Here is a 14,740-nt window from a genome sequence, read left to right as displayed (position 1 = left end):
CTAGCCTAGATCATTTTACAAGTTAAATTCTTGCCAACTTTCGAGAGCTCTGTCTGTACAGGCGCAAAAGAATGAGCGATTCCCCATCTGTGTTAAGAAAGGAGTACCAGTCTGATGCAAGTTGAACACAAGCATCTGAAGGAGAAAGTACAGGTCAATGTCACATATGCATCTAGGTGGAAAACCCCAACTTCAACAACAAAAAAAGCAAAACGATCATTATATAAAAATGGGAGCCTGGGTCAACTCCTGAGAAAGGTCTCTTTATTTTAAAAAAAGGCAACCCTCAGAAAGAAATGACCGCCTTCTTCCGCTTGCTGTTGTCTTTCTGGGTACGACAAATGGAACTGCCACAGCCATCCCGAAATTATGAGGAGAGCTCAGACGTGTCCTGAGGACTGCCAAGTAGAAAGATGAAAAAGACCTGAGCCTTTGACAGGGACTCTGCACGTCTGAATTGGCCAACCCGGTGCCACCCTCGATGCAGCCTCTTTCTATGAGATAAGTCTTCCTCATGGTTTAATCCACTTGAGATGAGCATTCTGCTACTTGCAGACAAGTACATTCTAGTAATGCACAAAGTTGAATTAAATTTAAGCTGAGAGAAAAAAAAAGGGGAGAAAAGAGTAAGAATTTTTTTAAAAAATCAATGAGGAGATGTGCAAAATTTAGTAGAGCATATGATAAATGTGACATTCAAGTCAATGGGGGAAGGAAGGATTACTGGATAAATAGTAGTGGAAAACATCACTGAAAAACGTAAAAGTTAGGTCATCACATGAAAATTTATCCCAAATCAATCCCAAGTGGATGGCAGAGTTCATTGAAATAAAATCAAACCATAAAAATACTAGAAGAGAGTATAGACGCATAGTGTCTACTTTGAAAATTGGGTATGACTTTCTAAAAAATACAAACATAAATTTTTAACTGTCTCTATGTGAAAATATTTTCTTAACTCAAAGGCAAACAATTTATGGGAACAAAATACTTGACACAAATAACTATCAATTCCCTTCTGAAAGACAAGTTACATGAGTTGACAAAAATTTCATCCCTAATATAAAAGAGCAAAGGACCTAAGGAATAATTTACAAAATGTGAAATGCAAATGATCAATGATTATACTTTTAAACGTACAATCCCACAAGAAATGCAAAATTAGCAACATTATTTTTTCATACTGCTACCAGAGTAGCAAAAACGTTTAACAGGTCAATTTTTTGAGCATAGGATGTAACAGATTTCCATATATTAATGGTGGAAGTAAAACTTATTAAATCCTCCTATGAACAATTTGAAAATCTGTGTCAATTACATAGAGAACCTAAAAAAGATATTATCCTTGGTTTGGTAGTTCTACCTTTTAAAAAATCTAAGGAAATAAATATAGATGTAATTAAAATTGTATATATTTTGGATGCTCATTACAATACTATTCTACATCAAGATGGTGAAAATACCTAAACATTCATCATACAGGAAGATAAAATAAATGATGGTTCCATGTAAGTTGAGCAATGTGTTTCCATTAAAAATCATAGTTGTAAAGAATAGTAGAAAAAATGAGAAAATATTCCCAATATAGAATTCAGTGGGAAAGTCAGGATATGAAGTGTATGTACTAAATAGCAATTTGATAAATATATATATATCACTACTTTGTCCCTGTGCATAGAGTGAGGGAAAAGGAAGGAGAAAGAAAATATACCAGAAATGCTAACAGTATTGATTTCTTGGTTTAGAGATTTTAGCTGACTTTTATATTCTTCTTTTCATTTATCTGAATTTTCTAAACATTCCACGCTAAATGAGCATGTATTGATGCTATCCTGAAAAGGAAGCGATAAATGATACTTAAAATGAAATACTTAATTGTGTCTTTTCCTTATCCCTCTACTCAGACGAAGCAGCAGTGTTTGTTTTGGTTCTCAGCCCTGTCAAAAGCAGTTCTGCACAAGAGTTCGGAACGGTTGACATTTTACTTGGGAAATACGCTGCAAGAATGCTAATCCATGAAGAGACTGAAGTTTATTTCTCTTCTGTGACTCACTGTGCACGGCCGGGAGTCTCCGTCAGAGCAGCTTAATAGAGATAACGCACAGTTCTCAGACTGGATCCTCCGGGCTCCACCGCCCACTGCCACCCTGTCTCATTACTGAACCCACTGCGCGGCTCCTGGCACCAGCTGCTGGAGCCACCAGGTAAAGGGTTCCACCTGTACTCTCTAAGAGGCAGCTCCTACTTCATTCCCAGAGCCATCCTGTCTACTGGCTGGTGCCTTTTGCACCTGGCCTCAGCGCTTAGAACTTCTGAGAATGTGTGATAATTTGCAACACAGCGTAGCAGACCTGGGGAAGAGTGTTAATGATGTACTTCCGAGCCCAGGGAGGGCTGGGTCCTATGGGGTGGTGATCACTCTATGATGAGCAATTATTACTCTATGAATCAGCAGCAGCCACAACGCCTTCTCAGGGACATGACATCAAGGGAGGCATTTGACTGCTGTCTAAAGACAGCTTTTATGAAGAATCAAAATTGACAGAGAAGACAGAAGTGCCTCAAACTAGTGAAGGAGCACAGAACGAAGCCCCATATCCCTGGATAATTGCTGGAACAAGGAGGCCAAGCCAAGGGCACTGGTGGAACTTCAAGTCAGCAGGCTCCAGGCCAATGGGAAGGGACTATGAGGTCCTAATGCTGGCTTTGGGGGGTGCGAGGGAGGGCGATGGACAGGAGGAGGGAGTGGAAAGTGGAAAGTGGGCTGAGGGGAGTGAGGGAGTCGCAGAACTGCGTCATCCTAAGTTCAGAAAGGAGATTCCAGGTCCTTGACACACATCAACCCCAGGAAACCTTTCTTCCAGCCCCAGACGAGCCACATGGTTGTTGGTGCTCCATAATTGAGTCTCTGGGCCTCAGTTTCCCCAGTGGAGCTGCACAGAAGATCACAGGGATGCTGGGGAGAGGGAACACTGTGCAGGGGAACCTCAGGACCCCTCCCCCCAATTCTCCACCTATTGCAACTACCACGTGTTTGCTTCAACAACTGTTTAATACATGTTTGAATTCCAGTAAGATTCTGCTGCAGCCCGAGAAAAGCTTGAAAACCACTGGACCAAATTCTTCCTCAATCTCTTGGTCCTAATTCAATTCTACTCCATGCAAAGGAGCAGAAAACAACTCTATTCTCTCTCGTCACACCAGGGCATCCTTTCTCCTGCAATGGCGACACATAGAGCAAACCCACAGGCTTTCCAGATGCTTCCTGTCCATTTCTGCACCCTCCTGCCCAAGGAGACAGGCTGCCCTGTGCTGAGGCAGTGAATCAGGTGGATGGCACCTGTGGGAAATGAGGTGCAAAGAGCCTGCAAGCAGTTGGCAATTTCCCCAGGGTTTCACTGCACCCGGGACCCTGTGTCAGTGGAAGGGAATGAGTCCTCCACACCAGGATCAATAGGAAAGAGAAGCAGAGACATCCTCAGCAATCACGTCCTGGAAAAATATTTCTGCAGGGCTGTAGCTGATGGCACAGTCCAGGCAAGGCATGCTTAGGGAAAAATGACAACCACGTTCTCCTGCTTTCATTAACCACACCAAACATTCCGAAAAGTTAAATCTCATCTGAGGTGAAGCTCCCAGCATCCTCTCAGCCCTTGGTCTTGATAAGGAGTGGAAGGGGGCTGAGCATGGCCTGGGTCCACGAAGCACTCCCACTGCCCTGGCCTCAGGTTTGGCACATGGCGAGGAGCTACCCAGCCCCCTCTACTCGAAGCTGATGGCCCATGCCACCCGGGAGAGTTCTCACGGACAAGTTCTGCATCACGGTCATCTCACTGACTGACCCCCGCCTCTAGTCCACCAGGAGCCTCCTCTTCTCTGCACCTCCCGTGGGAGAAAATGAAGGCTCAGAGAAAAGGAGTGGCTGCAAAAGCTCGGGAGAGGCACAGCCAGGAGTGACACAAAGGCCCCACGTCAGTAAGACAACAGACAGGTGATGCTTCTCTGTCCACAGGAGGCACTCAGCAGCTTTGCATGCCTCCACCTTTGGAAACTTTCCAACGGGTGGCTTTCAACAATCCCATCCCAGCTCGTGTCAGGAGCTAAGGACATGTGCACAGACAAGCCCATGAGAGCACCCTCTTTGGAGATTTCTGTCTGAACAAAGAGAACACCAAGTAGGAATTTGTGGAGCTCCAATAGGAACAAGGTTGGATCCCAGGACAAATGTCAAGCCAAGTCCTGTGGGAGCTGGACGCGACTTTCCAGCAAAGCCTGGCCCCCAGTGGGGCTGCTTGGTGAGCACCCCCGTCAGATAGCTCCAAGCAGAACACAGAGATGATTAATATTTTGCCTGGAATTGCCCTGCAAGCTGGTGCCACAGACCTTTGATTTTGCCACGCAGCACTCCCCAGACAAGAACTCGCTTCCTGGATGAGATAATTTAATCAGTGTCTGCCCAGCACCCTGGTGCAAAAGGCGATCGCCCACTTCCTCCGTGCTCTGAAGGGCTGAGTAATCCACAGTCTCCTGATGCCGCTTAATCCCAAACGTCTGGGTGACTCATCCTCCGGAGTATTTACTTTTAAGAAAACATCCATCCGCTCCCTAATTTAGACAATTCCTCTTGGTTTAAATATGAAATCTTAATCTTGGTTTTTGTGTGTTTGTTTGCTGTGGTTGTTTTTAAATTAACATATGTACAGATGGATATATATATAGTATACTTATATGCATATAAATATATGTTAGGATATATACATATATGAAGATATATATCATCTTTGCAGGCATCCTCTGACTGGGCTCCGACGACACAGCATCCAGCATCTCAGCCCAGCTGGCTCCTCCAGTAGCTCTGCATTGGATGTGGCCACAGAGAGATGCAGCCCAGGGAGGCACCTCCGAGTCACCCTGCCTCCTTAGGATAACTGACCTTTGCCCTGCCTTTGCGTGCCTCAGGATCCTAAATCCACCGTCAGATCTGCCGCCTACCCTCAACTGTATCTTTAGGTCTCTCCAATTTCCCAGCTCACCCCTCACAGCCCCATTTTCCACCAAGAACTCCAGCTCAGCCCTGCCTTCAAATGCCGCCCTACACCGGTGACACTCCATCCCAATCCCCTCTCCTCCTTCATCCCAAGACCTCCCAGAGCCTGCTTTAATGCACCCTTGGCCTGAATAACAAACATTTGCTCTGGTAATTCTCATTCCCTGCTTTCCAGGTAACCTCTCCGAAGAGAGAGAAGCTCCCAGGCGGACAGATAACAACCAGGATATGCAGTTATTAAGGGCAGATTTTAAAATGACAAAAGGATACATTTTAAAAGAAAGCCCACTTGAAAATCAGCTTCCCTTCCAACTCAATTACATTCAGGCCTCCTGCTCTGAAGCTCCTTAGACTGAGAGATTCCAGCTCCCGTTGGCTCCAGGGTAGTGGAGGAGCGTTGCCGTGGCAACAGGGAAGGCCCAGACACCTGAAGCAGGAAGTGGAGGACACAGTGCCTCCTCCTTTCTCGGGCACCTGGAGTGGCCCCCCATCAGCTGCCTAAGACAAGAAAGGGACCTCCCCAGCCAACATTCCCACCTGCCGTGGGGACCTTGGGGTTAGAGCTGAGCTGAAAGAAGACGGATGGGGTAGCAAAGGAGCCAGCAGGCGGGCCTGATTGTCCCTGACCTCAGAGGAACACTCAGGGATGAAGGCAGACTGTGGCAGATACGAAGGTTATACTCCTCAAGCTCCTTTCACATCAGAATGGCTGAAAGGCTCCCTGGTCCTGGTTTTTCCTTAATAGGTGGGAGTCCCAACACAAGCCAATTTCTACGGTGGTCATGAATGACCCAGACCAATGTTGCCCACCCATCCCTTGCCCCCTACTAAGCCACACAGCTTTGGGCATCCCCAACAGACATCATAGATCATCCCCGACACCCTTGACATTGCAGGTCACACCCTGGCCCTCTAGGGTATCACACCAGAGTCGGCGACCCACTCTATGATGCCACAAACAAACCTCTGAGCTCCAAGACCACGTGTACTGCCATTGCATCACAACCAATTGTTAAACCTCCAAATATTATAAGACCAGCCCATGACTCTAGCTTCTGTCACAGGATGGGCTGAAATTCCACCACCCGAGTATCATCCTTGGGTCCGGATCATCCCAGCCTCTCCCTTGGGAGCCAGTCTTTTTCCCGTGTTGTAACTGATGACCACCCCCTCCATGCTCTCCAGCTCTCACACTCTCCGTAACTACACAGGCATCCTTTCTACCCTGTCTCAAGGAGCACAGCCCAAGAATCCCCTCACCCAGAGCAGCATCATGTAACCCTTTCCTGGCCCTCCGCTGCCCCAGTCAATGCTGGAGGCTAGGCCAGAGGGCTCTCTGCCAAGGGTTTCTCCTGCCCTGATGACAGATCACTATGCTGTTTCTCTTCCGGGCACCATCATTACTAGAGGTGGCTCCCTCTCTAGTTTACAGAAATATACGTGTGTGAGTGTGTGTGTGTGTGTGTGATTTCACGAGCCTGTGCCCGAGTGTGTGCCACCCAGTTAGTGCTTAACTGCTTTCCTGATTAGACTGAGCCCTGTGGCCCCTTTACATCATGACGCTCCCATCTCCAGCCCTGACAAGCACGTGAACCTCCTGTGAGGGCCATTTAGGGGAGTGCATCCAAGCCAGCTGGGCTGGCCAGGCCCTGGGCAGCCAGCCACTGCCCTTACCTGCATCCCCATGATGGGCTCCACACTGTGGTTTAGAGTGAGTCACCACATCTAAGGTCCCTTGTTGGATAATTGTTTCATCCCTTGTTTGCCACATTGACCTCTTGGTCCCCACACCTGTTAGACTCTTGACTTCACAGGCCCCACTTAACTTTGGGGGTTCCAACTCTGGGTAAAGACCTCAATCCTGAAAATCCTCCATAAGAGGAGGGAGGAAGAGGCAAGCTATTACCAGGAAGAGCCCCCAGGCCTGCCACTTGCATTAGCACCAAATAAAAAGGCCAAACCCCACCTGAGTCATGTAGCTCGTCTCTCTCGTCTCTTTCCAGTGGGCCCCAGCACTCCCCACTTCTCACTCTCCTCGTTGTTCATTTTCCTGTTCACGGCTTTGTCTCATTCTTGGATCTAGGTGACACTCTTAGCCTATAACCCCTGTCTCCCGCCCCAGCCACAGTCACACCTGTCCCCATGGTTTGGCTGATTTCAGCAGCTCTGGGAAGACACGTTGCCCCTTCCAGCCTCACCCAGAACTGCAAAGCTGGCCCTCCAGGCCCAAGCAGTGGGACCAGTCAGCGCCAGGGGCACCTGTTGTACTGAGGGACTGTATCGGCGACTCTTTCTATTGAAAACTGCTCTGAACCTCCTCCCCACCAGGCACCATAAAAACCAGCATCAAGGGCAGCATCCACAGAGAGAGACTGGGAGAGGGGCCTTCCGTGTTGGTCATGCCTGCTCAGAGTCCAGTGCCCGTAGCACCGCAGAGGAAGAGGGGGAGGCGGGGACCCGGAGGCTTACCTTACGCATGTCTTTGCCAAAGGTCTCACTGTAGGTCGTGCCCAGGATTTCAAACTGGACGTAGGGATTTGAGCTGTCCTCCCGAAATTCCATCACCCCTGTGAGGCCAGTGATGTGGCCCTGTACGACAGAAGGAAAGACCATTGGAGGGTGGGCCAATATGGACTGAGTAGGAGAAGAAATCTCAAAGGCAAGGAAGAAAAAGGAAGTGGTCACCAAGAAGGGGACGATCAAGGACTGGGGAAGTAATGGACACCTGTAAGAAGGAAAGAGTCGCAGGCAGTCCCAGGGCCTCGAGCTGGATCAACATGCCCAGGCCATTGCTCACAGGAGAAATTCCTAAGGCTTGTACCTATTGTGCACGCCATCAGTATGACTACAGCTCCTGCTCTGCGCCTTGCATGGTGCTAGCTATGAGATTGAAGAGTGACCTCACCCTCCTTCTGTCCTCACCCTCCTTAGCTTAGTCTTCCCTTGCACCCTGCTGCAGGGGCTCACCTCAGCCTGAGCCGAGAGGGAAGCCAAAGATCAACAGGAGCCATATCAGACACACGGTGGGAAGTTGCGGGGCAGTGACTTTGAACACTGGAAGCCAAAACCCAGTTCAAGTCCTGGCTGTGCCACCTGTGCCACCTTGGGCAAGTCATCTCCCATCTCCCAGCTTCTGTCGGAGTTAATCAGATTCATGTCACAGATCCCGCAAGGACTGAAGGAGAAAATGTGCACAAAGCATGGCACCCGGCACAGATGGGGTGTGGCAGGTGTGCAAGTCCTTTACCTCTCTCTGCTAGCTCAGTGGGCTCTGGGGGAGCAGGTGGCAGACGTGTGAGCTTGTGATGAGCCCCCTTCTTTCTTCAAACCTGGGGTAGGGGGTCTATCCAGGCTTGATCTCCCAGATTGGGAGCTGGGAGAGTCCCAGAGACTGAGCTGGTACCAGAGGGGCCCTGGCTCTAGCTTGGGTGCATTCAATTCAAACCCACACCAGAAGATGTTCCCTGCTCTCGAAACCACGCGCAATTCATCATGACTACAACTCCTAGTACTACAGATTCCACTAAATGCTCTTTTGAAGCCTCTAAAAGCCAATTCATTCTTAGACTTATTAGTCTTCTGTGGATTACCCAATTCACTTCTAATCCAGCCTTCCAACTTGGTGTCAGACCTCAGTATGTCATGGGACACATCACATGCACACACACAGATACGTGCACCCACACACATATGCACACACAAGCTGAGGCCCTGGCGGATCAGCACATGCACTTCCAACTGAGACAACCTCTCTTATGGACTATGGATGGTGGCAGCCTGCATGGAGGGCTAAGTGGCAGACATGAGCTAGGCAGTTGCCTCCATTTTTGACTTGGTCATGGACCTTGGACAAGTTACTAACCTCTCTGAAGTCCAATCTCCTTATATAAAAACAGAGACAACAACAACAACAACAACAACACATATCCATGAACCCAAGCTCACTCAGCCCTCAAATGCTGAGACAGGAAGAGTGGCAAGGAGGGAGGGTTGGGGGGTGCCTGCCAGGACAACCACACAAAGAGCTCAGCTTCAGGCCACCTGCTGGAGCAGGCACAGAGTGGGGGGTGCATGCAGGGGCCTGTCTCTGGCCTTGGCCTGGAAGGGTGCCCCTTCGCACATACCTTTTTGATGGTGTCCAGCATGGACCTCCCTCCATTCCATGGCTTGGTAGACTTGCGTATGCAATTCAGGCTCGCCATGCTGTGCCACTTCCGGTCCTCCAGCTTCCTGTGGAAGGCGTTGGCCAGCATCAGAACACTGTCATACAAGTAGAGGTTGGAGATCTGCAAAGACAAAGGTGGTGAAACCCTTTCTACTGGTGCATTTCCAGAGACAGGGGAACCAGCAGAGGGCTGGGGTGACCCAGGATGCTAATACCAAGAAGTGAAGCCCAATATCTATGCCTCACTCCACTGGCTTCCCAGTCATTCATTCAAAAATCCAGCCAGGTGCTGAGTTCTGAGTAGAATGTGACCTAACTCTGCTTCAGGAATTAGAATGGGAGGCAGATCCACACATCAACAGAACCAGCATGATCAGTGCCATGAGTGAGACTTGCACACGCAGGTTCTCTGCAAAACTGGAGTGGGGCATCCTGCTCAGACAACAAAGGATGCAGGGAAGGATGGGCAGAAAGCTCAGTCAAGAAGGATTCGTAGGACAAAGGGTGGGGAGCATTATAGGGAGGGAGCAGCATTATGCAAAGGCATGAAGGTGTAAAGGACAAGGGCCCCTTAGGGCAGGGTCGGCCACTGTTTCCCATAAAGGACTAGATAGTAAAGATTTTAGGCTTTGTGGGGCTTACAGTCGCTTTTGCAACTGCTCAACCCTGCTGTTATAGTAGGGAAGCAGCCACCGATGACACATAAGCAAAGGATGTGCCAATAAAACTTTATTCGCAGAAATAGGCAGCGGGCTATATTTGGCTCGTGGGCCATAGTTGGCCGACTCCTGGGTTAGAGGGACTGAAAACAGTCAAGATATTTGCGTCAACAGGTACAGTAGAGAGGGAGTAGGATCAAGAGGGAGGCGGAGATCGAGCCAGGTTAAGCCTCACTGGACGTGCTAAGGAGTAACAACATGGATGGCTTTAGGAAGAAGGACACCATTGGAGGATCTGTGCCCAGAAACCAGATCTGTGCCTTGGAAAGACCACTCTGGTTTCTGGAGGTGCCCAGGGTGGATGGTGGCCCAAGTGACACTGGCAGCTTGTGGTGACGGAGATTCCGGAGGCCATGGAGCCCACTCTGCAGTGGCATCACCGCCACGCAAGGGATGTGCTGGAGATGTGCAACTGTGTGCATCTGAGAATGACCCCTCTGCTCAGCTGTCTGCAGTGCAGTTGGATCATATAGGAGACACAGCCCATCTCAGAGCTCTTGAGAGCACAGTCGTGAGGGAAAAGTTGGGATAGTCAACAGTGAGAATCACACACCACAGCAGTGAGATGGGGGGACAGGTCTGGCTCACCCTCCCGAGCGTGATTAAAGACTGCTATCTGGATGAGCCCGAATACCAGCATCTGCCCTCTCAGGGGTCCAGCCAGATCCCTCTACAGGGAAGAAGACAGCCCTGTTTCCAGGTGTTACCCTCCCACAACCTACTTCCCCTAGGGGGTATCATAAGAGCAAAGGGAGGAGACAAAAGGGAGAGGGTGGGCAGGAGATAATGTCCACCCTCGGTCAGGTTTGTGATCCCCTCCCGGGTAACTGTTGCACAAACATCCATCAGCCAAAGTGGGCCAAGGGGATGATTCTCTACACACCTAAGCAGTGAGGTGTCCACTAAAAATATTTCGGGAAAACAAAATCACTGGATATAAATAGGAGAATATATCGGCCTCACAGGACTCCTGGGAAGATCAAATAAGGTCCTTGGGCTGCAGGAGGAACCCCTGCTGTCCCCCAACCTCACCTCCCACCACTCCCCAGTATGCCCACGCATCCCCCCGTGCTTTGTTCTCAGCCTGCAACTTCTTTCCTCACACGTCTTAGACTGGGTGCCCCCAAAGCAGAGCCCCAGACGTGAATTTAAGTGGTAGGACTATCCTTTGCAACTGAAATCAGAGGTGGGCCAAGGGAGCTCGTGCAGGACATCGAAAGCATCTGCTACATCAGGCCTGCTCAGCAACTCACGCTAATCCTCAAGGGTCATCTCTGCCATGACACATCCAGGCAGAGCTGACCACTTCTTCCATGGGTGTCCCTGTACCCTGATCATTCCTACAGACCCCTGTCCTATCCACCTTCAACCTGTGTCCTTTCTGTGACAGCCGTAGGCACAGGAATGGATGCCACTAAACCCTGTGTGCCTAGCGCCTCTCCACACTGTAGGTGTGAGAAGTGGATGGAGGGTGGACAACAGATGTCTCAGAGATGGCAGGAGCTTGCCCGGGATGCACAACCATGGATTAAACGAGAACCTCAGGCTGAGGGGGGCAGGCACAGCAGTGGCCAGTGACCTCCCTCAGAGCTCATCAGCCCAGAGAAGTCATCTCCACCACTGGAAATTCACTCCCTGTCCTACAGGGAACACCATGACAGAACCAAGTCTCCAGCCCCTCGAGCCTTGGGGCAGCATTCCCTCGATGAAAAAGATGAACCCACTCCCTGCTCTTGTCAGCCCCCCAGCTCTCAGGAGCCCCGACCACTGTAAAATTATTTTTGACATATCCACTTCCCTCTGGAATACAAACCCAAAGGGAGATGCTGTTATAAGAGAATGTAAGCCCCTTAGAGTTGGCTTGGTTTTATTTTTTATCTTTTTCCAAAAGGATAACTCAAAGCTGAGAGTCCTTGTTAATGTCAAGATGTCTCTTCTCAAGACATTCATGGGTCTCCCAGACACCCACTCACAGCCTACACTATTCAACCAAGGGGCCCTTTGACCATATCTCCACCTGTACACGCACTCATGCACACATGGGGCAGCCACCCCGCTGTAACCCAGACCAGCACCCAGTGGAATTTCCCTTTTACCTTCCAGCACTTCTGTTCACAATGAATTAAGGTACTTAACAAATGTGTGAATGCAGAGAGGCCTTCAATGAAGAGGAAAAAACAGGATGCGACTCAGAAAGGCCAAAGGAAGCCCTCAGCCTTCCCACAAGTATATCTGCTGGGAAGGAGGAACCCATTTCAGTTCAAAGAAACAGGCCTGAGCAATGCTCTTTTCCAGGCATGGATAGGCCTTCCCACTGCCCCCATATCTATCACCCCGGGCACCTTTGTCCATGATATACTACACACTGTCGCTTCATAAATGCATTTACCTCACCAAAATTTGAGCTTTGTTAAGTGCAGGGCCCCCGAAATATATATATATATATGTATATATACACAAATACGTATATATTTTTTTCCACTGTCTCTAGAACCCAGTATCCAGCACCAACCAGAGACATGGTTGGTGCCTAATGTATGTTTGATGGATAGATGCATGGCAGATGAACAGAAGGATAAACGGATGGATGAATGAGTGGACGAGTGGATGTGTGAGTGGGTGGGGGACATGGGGAGATGGATGGATAGGTGGATCTCTTGTTAAGCAGGTACACATTGATCTTTGTTCACAAAAAAAGAATATATAGAAAACAGAGAGCAGGAAAAAGATATTTTCTGCCTCCAGCTTTGACCTGGGAGGGAATCTCTTTTGTTCAAACAACAATTTGCTCCTCATTTATAGCCTACCCAAAATACCTTCTTGATTCCCACTTGGAGATATTTCCATCTTCTCTACTCACTCCTGCCCCTTCTCCTGGTAAGATGCTCTCTCCATACTTCTCCCTGCCTTGGGCAGAAGCTGACATGCCATATTGATCTGTGGCTCCACCTCTGCTCTCCAACCCCAGCATCTTCACTTAAGCAACCTGGTAGGTTTACTGGTGGGGACACAAAGAGAGGAGTGCTACCCTCAAGTCTGGTTGTCCAGAGAAGGGACATTTGGGGGAAAAGATCAAGAGCAGATAGTAAAAAGGCAGCCTCTACTTGGGCCCCTCCAAGTCCTGACAAACAGAAGAAGCCTTTCCTCAGGGTGGGTGGGTGGAGACCAGTGTTGGGGCTTGATCATGCCAAGTTCCCGGGCCAAGTGGAGAGGTCTAGAAGGAGAGAGGCTCCCTGTTGCACAAACGCTCACTCACTAACAGCCAAAGCTGGAGCTACAGGCCACAGGGACAGAGACGGCAGGCCTGGCCAAAGGAGTCTTTGCCTCTTTCCCTCATGACTCAGGTAAGGCACAACACAGAGTTCATTAGCAAAAGACAAACAAGCAGAGCAGATATTGTCACCATTTAAGCTCTCAGTCCTCTCCCAGTGGAGCCTGGGGCTCTGGCTGGCCTAGGAACACTGCAGCACACAAGTGACAAGGAACCAAAAAAAGAAAAAAATGCATTTCAGGTCAGAGTAGACTTAAGAAGCAAAAGAGAGGTCAACATGTCCAGGCCAAAGGCTTGGCGGAAGAAAGACCGGAGGCAAAGCAAAAGATCTGGGGCCAGGTCAGAGACGCCAGAGGGAGTCAAGTCAGAGGCACTCAAGAGCCAGTCAGGAGAGGGGATGGGGCTGTCCTGGGAGCCTGTGGCTTCCATTCTAGGTAGGGACAGAGCTGGAAGGGGCCTCGCTGGTCCAGTTGGTCACCCTGGAGATACAGCATGACGTTTACTCCATTGTGTATGCAGCTGTGCCGGGTGGCCTGGTAGGATGAACAGGAGCTTTCGATTCATCACAACCTGAGCCAGCTGTGCTCCCAATGTGGACAGCTGTGCATGGCTACAGCAAGCACTCAATAAATGCTTATCGAATGGGTGAACTGAACCTCCACTTGCACTTCCTTGCTGAGTTGCTGTTGAACAAGTCATTTCACACTCTAGACTTAAACTGATGACAACAAAATACAATGCAATCAGTGGCCTGGAGAGGGGCAGTGGGGCAGCCCTGATCGGCCTCCATATGAAATGCAGATGGGAATACCTCTGTGTGCCACGTACTGTCCTAAGTTCTTTGTGTGCATTTTTGGTTTTCAAGGGAGCAGAGACAGAAGGGAATGGAAAGGGAAATAAAGGACCCAGGCGGGCTCCTGACTTCATTGTGGGTGAGCTGAGAGCTCCTCCAGGGGTGTCCCCAGTCACTGGGGCCCAACATGGGTCTGGCACATAGAAGCGTGGAGACTACTGAGAAAACAAACTTGTGTCTGCCAACACCTCTCTCGCAAGGCCCCTTGGTCTGAAAGCTTTTCAAGACTGAGCAAGGGTAGCACCTGACTTCTGCAGCTTGTGGGTCCAAAGACTGAGCAAGGATGGGCCCTGAGCATTACATCCCCAACCGCCCAAAATCTGCTCAACTGTGCACGTGTCTCTGGCCTCCTCCTGGCCCGAGCAGCAAAGTCACAGCTGCCACAGCCCCCTGGGCCTCAGCAGGGTCTTTCAGGGCTGCATGCCCTGAGGTGTTGCAGGGCTGCCCTTTGAGGGAAAGGCCACTTCTCTGCTCCCTTAGTGATCCAGAAAAGGTGCCAATCCAGGAAGGCCCAGAGTGGGGGCCTCTATAATACCCTGGCCCAGGCTCCCAAAAGGAAGGTGGCTTGGCCCATTGCGGTCAAAGGCCTGACATTTGCACTGCAGAGCTGGCTCAGCCATGGCAGCGTTCAGTACAGCCAGTCCCGTAACAAGACAATGCAGGTGCGCAGGGGAGAGGGGGAGGC

At 49.6% G+C, this 14,740-nt stretch overlaps 1 protein-coding gene across 3 annotated transcripts in view; it reads right to left on the bottom strand.

The window, feature by feature from the left end:
- The window catches only part of GRID1 (glutamate ionotropic receptor delta type subunit 1), a 671,187-nt gene that overhangs the window by 198,704 nt on the left and 457,743 nt on the right, over window positions 1-14,740 (bottom strand). For all 3 annotated transcript variants that reach the window (XM_070616293.1, XM_070616307.1, XM_070616296.1), the window contains 2 exons: window positions 9,172-9,333; window positions 7,517-7,636 (listed from right to left, as the gene is read on the bottom strand). In XM_070616293.1, the coding sequence (XP_070472394.1) occupies window positions 7,517-7,636; window positions 9,172-9,333 (282 nt within the window). The remainder of the gene's footprint in view (window positions 1-7,516; window positions 7,637-9,171; window positions 9,334-14,740) is intronic.

Source organism: Equus przewalskii, chromosome 1, assembly GCF_037783145.1.
Source record: "Equus przewalskii isolate Varuska chromosome 1, EquPr2, whole genome shotgun sequence".
Lineage (NCBI taxonomy): Eukaryota > Metazoa > Chordata > Mammalia > Perissodactyla > Equidae > Equus > Equus przewalskii.
Note: the sequence above shows the minus strand (reverse complement) of the source record. Positions and strands in the feature narration are given on the sequence as shown.